Here is a 9,820-nt window from a genome sequence, read left to right as displayed (position 1 = left end):
GGAATGCTGGGATGCAGTAAGGACGAATTTAGTCCTCTTCCCCTGCAGCAAACAGCATTGCCTGCAGGCTCAGAAAGGCAACCACATGTGTAATGTTCACACTGGCAGCACTTGGCCATGGACCTGTCCTGTGGCCATGTGCATCCTTGTTAGCATTCAGGCTTAATGCTCTGCTGCATCCCCTGTGAGTAGTTGGGTATGGGAGGATGGAGGGGAAAGGCAGCAAGGAAAATACATGCTCTGATTGGAATGTTCCTGCAGAGGGACACTCAGTGTGAGAGCTGAGTGACACCCTGACACCATACTTGTTAGACAAGCTCAGAAATAGGCTAAGCTCCAGCTTCACCAGGAATGGTGCCTCCTGCCAGTCCCAGAAGGTAGTCTAAGGAATGGCACAATAAGGCCTTTGGGCCATAGTAGCATGTCTGTGCTCCTCTGGAGCTGTGTCCTTGTGTGCAGCCTGTCCCAGAGCTGTGTCCCTGTGTGCAGGCTCTCCTGGAGCTATGTCCCTGTGTGCAGCCTGTCCCAGAGCTGTGTCCCTGTGTGCAGGCTGTCCTGGAGCTGTGTCCCTGTGTGCAGGCTCTCCCGGACCTGTGTCCCTGTGTGCAGCCTGTCCCAGAGCTCTGTCCCTGTGTGCAGGCTGTGCTCCTCCTGTTCAGCTTTCCTGAAGAAGATGTGCTTGGTTAATAACTCAGTCAGCATATTGTTGCTTTGGATCATTTTGCAGGTTCTTTATTTTGATGGTGTGTGGACCTGCCTGGCCACATTTCTCCATAAAGTCTCTTCATGCAGTATGAAAACCAGAAAGTTTCAATGTGCTAGGAGCTGCCTGGATGCCCCACAAGCTGCAGGTAGCAGAAAGCAAGGCATCAGTGAATAAATTTTTCCCTGTGAGTGTGTTGAGGCACTGGCACAGGTTTCCCAGAGAAGCTGTGGCTGCCCCAACCCTGGAAGTGTTCCAGGCCAGGTTGGATGGGGCTTAGAGCAACCTGGGCTAGTGGAAGACATCCCAGCCCATGGCAGGATGTGGAACAAGATGACCTTTAAGGGAAGATCCCTTCCAAGTGGAAGGAAGTTTCTCACCACCCTCACAGTAAAGAACTTCTTCCTAATCTCTAATCTAAACCTATTCTCTCTCAGTTTGAAGCCATTCCCCCTTGTCCTATGACTCCATGTCTCTGTAAAATGTCTCTCTCCAATTAGCCTCACATTTATTCTGATGTCTAAAGCAGTTTGGCACCGAGGCCAAGGAGAGAAATCTCCTCAGTGGATTGTTTATATAGGTGATCATTTTCACCTCCCCTGGTAGAAGATGCTCCTCCAATATCAGCTGGGGTGGCTGCAGACATGTGCCTGCCCCACACACAGCTTTTCCCACAGCCCAGACCACAGCTCCTGCTGAGCATTCCCAGTTATTCCAGGAGGATCAAGGGATGGATTGTCAGCAATTAGCAACATGCAGTGGGTTGATATATTGTCTGTGCCTATCAGAGCAGCACGGAGCTCTCCTGAGAAACCTGTTCTGAATATGAGGGGAGTTAGACCATGTGCAGGGAGTTGTCTTCCAGATGATGGTTAGAAACTTTGTGAAGGAAAAGGAAGAGCCTTGCCAAGTGCAAGAAAGTATTTGCCTTCTTCAGGAGGTCCAGCAGGTCCCCAGATGTGCCATGAGCAGGTGGAAATGGGGTGGGAGGCGTGGAGGAGCTTGTTTCTGCCATGGCAGGACTGTGCACAGCCTCCCCTGCTCTGTGGTCGGGCACAGCTGCAGGTGAGCAGGGATGTGCCATGTCACAGCTCCATGTCCCTTCCTCACAGATATCAACATGGCTGGAGAACCCAAACCCAACAGACCGAAAGGGCTGAAGAGAGCAGCCTCTGCCTTGTACAGGTAGGTCTCTACCACCCCACCTCCTTGCAGCAAGGTCTCCAGGTTGGTGTTTGCCCTCCAGCACTCCCACAGTTGCTGTCCCAAGCTCCCTGTTCCCTACCCCCAGTAGTGTGGGACACCGCTGCACATCCAGGTCTTCTCCCAAGGGCTCAGCGCCGCAGGAAGGAGAGGCAACAGCAGCAGACCCAAGGTTGGCCAACACTTATGAGATTCTACCTGGGCATGGTCCAACCTGTGCAGGTGTTGGACCTGGAGGTGGTTGGAGAAGGGTGGGCAGGACCTGCTTGAACCGTATCAGAGGTCTTGAAAGAGAGGTACCAAGAGGAACACTCCTTCCAGCCCCGAGTCAGGGAGCAGGAGTGGGGCACAGCAGCATGTGCTGCGTGTTGGGAGAGAACAGGGATAGTTTAGGGAAGGAGAAGAATGACAGAGAAAGGGAGAGAAGAAGGGGAGAAATGGGAAGTCCTTGGGGTGACTAATGGAGGAGAACCAAGGAGCAGGCCGGGGGAAGCCTCAAGAGAGCTGTTCTGAGGAGCAGTGACAGGAGTGGGAGGGATAAGTGGAACATGGATAGGTCTGTGGGAGATGGAGTGTGTTACAGATGTAACCAAGCCTTCAGCTCTAGAGACTTTATCTTGATTTTCACAAGAAGTGAAGATTTTCTTCCAAGCCCCAGACCGGACTCCTGGGAATATGGGAGAGACTCATTAAGTTCTTGCTTCTGTGGTTGCAGAAGGGAAGACTTAAAAAGGTATTTGAAGAATGCCCTGAGGTTCAAGTACCCAAAGCCAAATAACCAGAGCCCCAAATGTGGTTTATTTATAAATCTTCATTATTTTGATGCCAGTTTTGTGGTGTGGAGAATGAGATGCTGAGTCAGGAGGTACGAGGTGTGATGTTGGGAAGAAGAGACCAACTCAGTGTCAGGGTTCTGACTGGGTGTAGTAAAAGTGAAAATCAGGAGAAAACTGTAGACTTTTCTGCAGAAAGAAAAAAAAAAGTATGAGGGATGAAGAGAACTGTAACTTACACTCAGCCACATGGTCCAACACTGGTCTGGAATGGGAAACCTCAGTGGTGGCAATGCTGTTCCAGCATGGACAAACCCAGCAGAGCCCCAGCAGCCCTTCAACACTCAGCTAAGCTCTCCCTTTGCAGCTTTCAGGCAGATACTCCCTCCCACCCTGGGCCAGTTTGGATCTACACCAGGACGTGGCCCTGCAGATTTGCAGGGGATGCTGGTTGAGGGGAATTCCCGTCAGCACTCCCTATGCTGATGGGAATAGAGATGGCACAAATCTTGCTGGTTAACAGCAGCCGTAACATGCATCAACTCTTTCCATCCATCGTGCAATAATGAGCATTTAATTTACTGTTCACCATGCCTGGACCACTATTCCCTGTCTGTGGAATGACCAGTCTTTCAGACTTCCAGAGTGCTGGGAGTGATGTTTGCTCCCTCCCACAAATATGGCTATGGTAGAATATGTGCCAGAGAACTGCACTGCTCTGAGCTCCCACAATATTTCATCCCAGACTGGCTGTCAGGGTTCAACTTTGCCGTCTGGACTAGCAGAATTGAGGCTATTTTCCAGAAAGGAGTGAATGCAGGTTTGCAGGAGCCTGGTTCCAGCTTCCCAGAACACCAGCAACCTCCCTGAGTGTTAGACTCCAGAATTCACAGCACTGGAATTTATGGAAATGCTGTGTTAGACACTGCTCAGGAGTTTGCCGAAGGTTCTGGGTCGCTGTGCCTCACTCCGAGTCTGTGTGAGAGGAGGGAAGGAAAGGAAAAAAGGGAAGGGGAAGGGGAGGGAAAGGGAAGGGAAGGGAAAGGGAAAGGGAAAGGGAAAGGGAAAGGGAAAGGGAAAGGGAAAGGGAAAGGGAAAGGGAAAGGGAAAGGGAAAGGGAAAGGGAAAGGGAAAGGGAAAGGGAAAGGGAAAGGGAAAGGGAAAGGGAAAGGGAAAGGGAAAGGGAAAGGGAAAGGGAAAGGGAAAGGGAAAGGGAAAGGGAAAGGGAAAGGGAAAGGGAAAGGGAAAGGGAAAGGGAAAGGGAAAGGGAAAGGGAAAGGGAAAGGGAAAGGGAAAGGGAAAGGGAAAGGGAAAGGGAAAGGGAAAGGGAAAGGGAAAGGGAAAGGGAAAGGGAAAGGGAAAGGGAAAGGGGAAAGGGAAGGGAAGACTTGGAGGCAAAGCCAGCTCAGCCCAGAAGCATAGATAGTGGGAGAAGAAAGAAGTGTGTGGGTGTTTCAAAGTGTAGCCAAATTCCCCCAAGCTTTGTGTTGTTTATGAACAAATGGTCTAAAGCTTCCTTGTGGTCCCAAGCCCCAGTGAGCTTCCCAGCAAGAGCAATTCCCCATGGATAGAGTTTCTGCTTGGATAAAGATACAGCTTCATCCTACTTGGAGTCCTTGAGCTGCAGAGAGATGCCACTGTCATCCCTTGCCTGTGGCTGCAGAGCACATTGGCTCCAGGGCACTGCTGGAGTTAGCCAGAGCCTGTCAGGACTGACAGATAGTACAAAACTGCAGCAATTTCAGTTAAGTTGCATCTTAGGAGGGGGAAAAATGAAAAGGGAGAATCTGACAGCTTAAATGTTCAATTTTTCTTTCAAATGACTTCATATTTCCATAGTATTCCATGTTTATTGGATTCAAACAGAATTGTAGTCAAACATCCTCAGTGGTGATGACTGGCAGGCTGAGGGGAGCTCTTTTTCTGGAGTTTTTCTGTGTTTTCAGGTTTCATCCCAGGTTAGAAGAAAAATCAAGTTACCAATCACAAAACCCTCCATGGAATTCCATCTCCTAGGTCCATGCTGCCCATCTCAGCCATACAAGCAGACTGAGTTTATTCCAACAGGAGCTGCTGTGGTAGGAATTACCTTTCCCTTTCAGTTGAGAAAAGGGAATACATGAACACAGATGATGCAGTGGTTTGCCAGAGGCCGTGGGATATTCCTGTCTCCTCGGAACCCAGCAGAAATGTTGGCTACAACTAGAAGAGGACACTAAGGCTGAACAGAATTTGATATTCGCCTATGCTGAGACTGTCAAAAATGGCTATTTTTCCTCCTGCAGTTGAATTTGGAAGAGTTGTGGTGATAAAACCTCCACAGACAGACACATCTCCCCCCACCAGTGCTACTTCCTTGGCAGGAAGACCCTGCGCAGCCAGTCAGGAACACCATGGGCAGCAGCTGCTCAGGGATAAGGTCCAGCTGTATAAAACACCTCCTTACTACCCTGTGGAGGCCTTGGTGGTATCAGCAAACCCCAAAGGAGGCAGTAGGTGCATGTGCCATCATCTTGTCCTCAGCCCTACACACCAGCAGCCCTGGTGGCTCCATCTATCCAGACTGTGCTTCAGGTCCTCCTGAGGCATAGGCTGAGTCTCCACATGCTGCCATAGGCTTCTGGGGAGCACAGGTAGCATCCCAGGAGCATGGAAAAAACCCATGTGAGAAACCAGCCAGTTACTGAGACTAAGCATTGTGTGGGCAGCCCAGTGGCAGCACAGGCAGGTCTCCTGGGTCCAGCCTGGAATTTGTGGCCCAAGCCACAGCAGCAGCCACACATTCCTCTTGTCACTTCTGCTTTAGATGCAGGACACTAGATTTACTCTCAGCTACATACTTGAGTGCTCATCCTTCCCTTTCCCCATGCTGCAGGTCCTCCTGGCTCAGAGTCCTTCCCTCTCCCCATCAATCTTTCTTCCCATTGGATTCCTTTTCTATAAGCCACTTTAAAGAGTTTCAAGCTGCAGGACAAACTCTTTGCTTTCAAGGGCTGCAGTAAACATTCTTTTTGCCCAGAGTACAGAAGAGGAATCATCAGCTTCACTTCTGACTTACCCAGTGCTCATTCAGCTTCAACACACCAGGGAACCAGGAGCTGTGTTCAGCTGGGACCAGTGTGCCAGGGCATTGGCAGCCCCAGGGTGGCTCAAACACACACCTGGCATGTGCTGCCTGGTGAAGAACCAGCTGCAGCAAGAGAGAAAGTGTCTTTCTGGGTGTCCAGGGAGCGGGAAATGCCCTGGCTTTGGGTTAAAATGCAGCTCAAGCTTAAGGAAACTGGATGTGGGCAATGTCTGGCTGGGGGGAGAGGGGTCCACACATCTTCTCTCCCCACACAGCTTCTTGCTGCACTTTGAGATAACCAGGTTGAAATTCTGCTGCCAACACTGCCCTCCCCAGTGCCTTCAGCCCCCCAAATCTTCCTCCCTGGCTCAACCCACCTCCCTGCAGCCCCTTCCAGCCAGGAGAACCAGTTCCTGTGTCCTGCTGGATGAAAGGGTCTCTTTTGGACGGGGACTAATTTATCTATCCTTCCTGAACTTGGGGGATTCGGCTGGCAGTGAGGGCGTAACAATGAGTAATGAATTACCAGCACTAATTAACCCCTGCTGCCCTGACTCTGTCTCTGCAGTGGCTACGACTTCGACTACGACTATTACAGAGACGACTTCTATGACAGGTGAGCAGGAGAGGCATCAGTCAAGGGGACTTCTGTGGGGAAAGGCCTTCCCTGCAGCTCAGAGGAGGAAGATGTGTGAAGGGTGGTTCAGCCCAGTGCCAGTGGTGGGGTCTGACTGTGCCCTAACTCACCACCAGCACCGCACAGGCTCCAGCTGGGGCCAGCACAGCAGGGCTGGGGATGCTGCAGGGCTGCTCAGCACTACCATCTTTCCATCCTCCTCAGGCTCTTCGAGTACCGGGGCCGAGTCTCTCCAGTGCCCAGGGTAGTCCCTGTGAAGAGGCCACGGGTCACCATCCCCTTGGTGCGGCGTGTGAAGGCCACACTGCCCGTCAAGCTCTTCGCCAGGTCTGCAGCCATCGCCAACAGCTCGGCCAAGCTCAAGTGTGAGTGTGTGTGGGACAGGGTGGAGATGGGTGTGCACATGGGCAGGGACCACTGAGGGAGTTGGGGTTGGTTAGCCCTGAGAAGAGGCTCAGGGGTGACCTCATGGCTCTCTCCAGCTCCCTGCCAGGGGTTGGAGAGAGGTGGGGGATGTCTCTCCTGCCATGGCTGCAGGGAGAGGAATAGGGGGAATGACCTTGAGATGGGGTAGGGGAGAGTCAGGCTAGATATTAGGAGAAATGTTTTCCCTGTTAGGGTTTTCAGGCACTGGAATATTTCCCAGGGAAGTGGTGGAGTCACCATCCCTGGAGGTGTTTCAGACGTGTCTGGATCTGCCACTGGAGGATATGGTTTAGGGTTCAGGGGTAACAGCAGTGACAGGTTAAGGGCTGGACTTGATGATCTTAGAGGTCTCCTCCAGCCTTGATGGTCTTATGATTCTATGACCTCCCAGCCCCAGGCATTCCCCCTCAGGCCAGATGCTACCAGGGCAAACCTTAAAAAGGCCAAACATCTGGAAACAACAGCCCAAGCTACTGTGGATGCAGCTGAGGAAGGTGCAAGTACAGCCAGAGCATGCCAAGGCCTGATGTCAGCCTTTATAACCTGTCTGGACAGCAGGTTCACAGGGATTTTGGAGTGCAGCCCCACAGCTTCTCTGCTGCTGCTGTAGCAGCAGAAGGTTTGAGGAGCATGTTTCCAGTGTGGGGTTTCTCCTTCTGTGTTAACCTTTCTCAGCAAGGTCAGTCTGGGCCAGGCCCAGGGTGAGGCAGGCTCTGTGGATGCTCTGCAGGGCACTGAATGCCTTTCTTTCCTTCCTTCCTCCCTCCAAGTGAAGAGCAGTGAGCTGCAAACAATCAAAACTGAGCTGACACAGATCAAATCCAACATTGATGCTCTCCTGGGCCGGCTGGAGCAGATTGCTGAGGAACAGAAACTCTCTGCAGGTTAGTGGGGATGCCTTGGGGCTGACCTGAAGCTTATCCTATCCTATCCTATCCTATCCTATCCTATCCTATCCTATCCTAATGTGGCTCCCACAGCCACACCAGAGGGATGTAGAAACTGCTCTGCCCTCTCCATGACTGCAATCAGGCAGCTCCTCAAAGTCAGCAAAACTTCCCATTGCAGAAAACCACCCTGAGATCACTATTTATGCTCAACTGAACTTGGGGGTAAAGCCATTGGACTGGTGTGCTCAAGCTGTGGCCACTGCCCCCAGCCCCTGATCCTTGTGTCTTGGCTCTTGCTCCCACAGAGGTAAGGAAGAAGGCAGAGAGCAGCAAAAGTGAAGTGTCTCAGGAGGACACAGCGTCAGAGGCAGAGGCCAACACGGAGGAGCCGCTGAACGGGGATGAGGGCGAGGAGGGTCTCACACGGGAGGACTGTGAAGATGAACTGGTAAGAGAGTTTGGGTAATACAGCCCTGCAGCCAAAGGAGGTCACTTAATGGAAAACAGTTTTATTGGAAGATACTAAATACTCAGGAAAAATAGGTTTTCTTCCTTAAAAGAAATTGCTGTATCTACATCCCATGATTGTTGTCAGCTTGTTCTTCCAAAGTGTTCTGCTGCCTGCAAAAGCTAATGCAGAGTGTGGTTCATAGATTCATAGATTGCTAAGGGGTTGGAATGGATCTTAGAGATCATCCAGCCCTGGGCAGGGACACCTCCCACCAGAGCAGGTTGCTCAAGGCTTTAGCCAACCTGGCTGTGAACACTGCCAGGGCTGGGGCAGCCACAGCCTCCCTGGGCAACCTGGGACAGTGTCTCACCACCCTCACAGCAAAAACTTCTGCTTAATAGCTAATCTGAATTTCCCTCTTTCAGTTTCTCCCCCTTACTCCTTGTCCTGTCCCTGCAGTTCCTAATAATTACCCCATGCAGTTACATTCACATGACAGTTACATCCGTGCGGTTGCACTTGGCAGTTCCAGTGACATGGGAGTGCCTAGTCCCTGGTGCAGGCTGTTCCTGGCTCCCAAATTAACTTCTCACACTGCTGCAACAAGGCATGAACTGTGCAAGCACATGCAGTAACTTTATTGAAATATATGATATTAGGCATCTAGACAAAACACAGTGAGTGGTGCCAGAGGCTCCAGACCTTTCCTGGAACATGCTTAGGGGAAGTGCTGACTGATGTAGCTCAGATCAGACTTAACACAGAGGAAAGTGGGTTTAATTTCATCCCAGTCCCTTTGAGCTAAAGGGTTTGGAGCACAAGTCTGAGGAGGAGCAGTTGAGGGAACTTTGGAGGAGAAAAGGAGGCTTAGGGGGTCCTTCTTGCTCTCCACAATGCCCTGACAGGAGGTGCAGCCAAGCTCTGCTCCCAGGAAACAAGGGACAGGACAAGTGGAAATGGCTTCAAGTTGGTCCAGCAACGGTTTAGATTGGACATTAGGGAAAATTTCTTCCCTGAAAGGGTGGCACTGGCACGGCACTGCTCAGAGAAGCGAGTGCTGAGTTAATGGTTGGACTTGATGATCTTAGAGGTCTTTTCCAACCCAAAGGATTCTATGATTCTGTGACTTCAAAATCCAAGAGGGAATCACATCCCCAGGTCTCTCAGGCACAGCCATTCCAGAATAAAAGGCCAGAGGAAATTTTTGGTACCACAGTCATGGCACCAGGTGTCCATATCAGGTGTATTTGGTACCTCCTCCATCGCACTGAGCATCCTGGCACTGCTCTCCTACACCAGGGCACCAGCTGGTCACTGCATGTGTCACAGCGTCCCAGGCAGGGCAGCAGGGCTGATTTATTGTTTCTGGTTCCCTTTTCCCTCAGGAGAACAGCCATTACACAGATGTGGAGGATGCCAGACTACAGTAACCAGGTACAGCTCCCACACTGCTCTTCAGAGGCTGATTCTGAGCAGAAACTCTTGTCCTGTGCATGTTTGGGTGGGAGGTTGCAGCTCCAGATGTTCTTTTCCCCTGATCCTCTGTGATTTCCTAGCACAGAGCCTGGTTGCTCAGCTGAGTCACAGCCCCTCACTCCCTTTCCTAAATGACACATCTTTGGGGCTCAAGGACTATGATGCCTCTTCCCCTTCTGTCCTTGCAGCCCACT

At 51.3% G+C, this 9,820-nt stretch overlaps 1 protein-coding gene across 1 annotated transcript in view; it reads left to right on the top strand.

Annotated features, from left to right (window-relative positions):
• RALY (RALY heterogeneous nuclear ribonucleoprotein) overlaps positions 1-9,580 on the top strand; it is a 13,462-nt gene extending 3,882 nt beyond the window's left edge. Inside the window, exons 2-7 of the mRNA XM_009073983.1 lie at positions 1,816-1,888; positions 6,315-6,362; positions 6,588-6,748; positions 7,580-7,693; positions 8,005-8,147; positions 9,536-9,580. Coding sequence (XP_009072231.1) covers positions 1,816-1,888; positions 6,315-6,362; positions 6,588-6,748; positions 7,580-7,693; positions 8,005-8,147; positions 9,536-9,580 — 584 coding nt within the window. The remainder of the gene's footprint in view (positions 1-1,815; positions 1,889-6,314; positions 6,363-6,587; positions 6,749-7,579; positions 7,694-8,004; positions 8,148-9,535) is intronic.
• Positions 9,581-9,820: the final 240 nt, after the last annotated feature.

The sequence above is a fragment of the Acanthisitta chloris genome, unplaced genomic scaffold, assembly GCF_000695815.1.
Source record: "Acanthisitta chloris isolate BGI_N310 unplaced genomic scaffold, ASM69581v1 scaffold12034, whole genome shotgun sequence".
Classification (NCBI taxonomy): Eukaryota; Metazoa; Chordata; class Aves; order Passeriformes; family Acanthisittidae; genus Acanthisitta; species Acanthisitta chloris.
The sequence above is the reverse complement of the archived record's forward strand: the minus strand, read 5'-3'. Positions and strand labels throughout refer to the sequence as shown.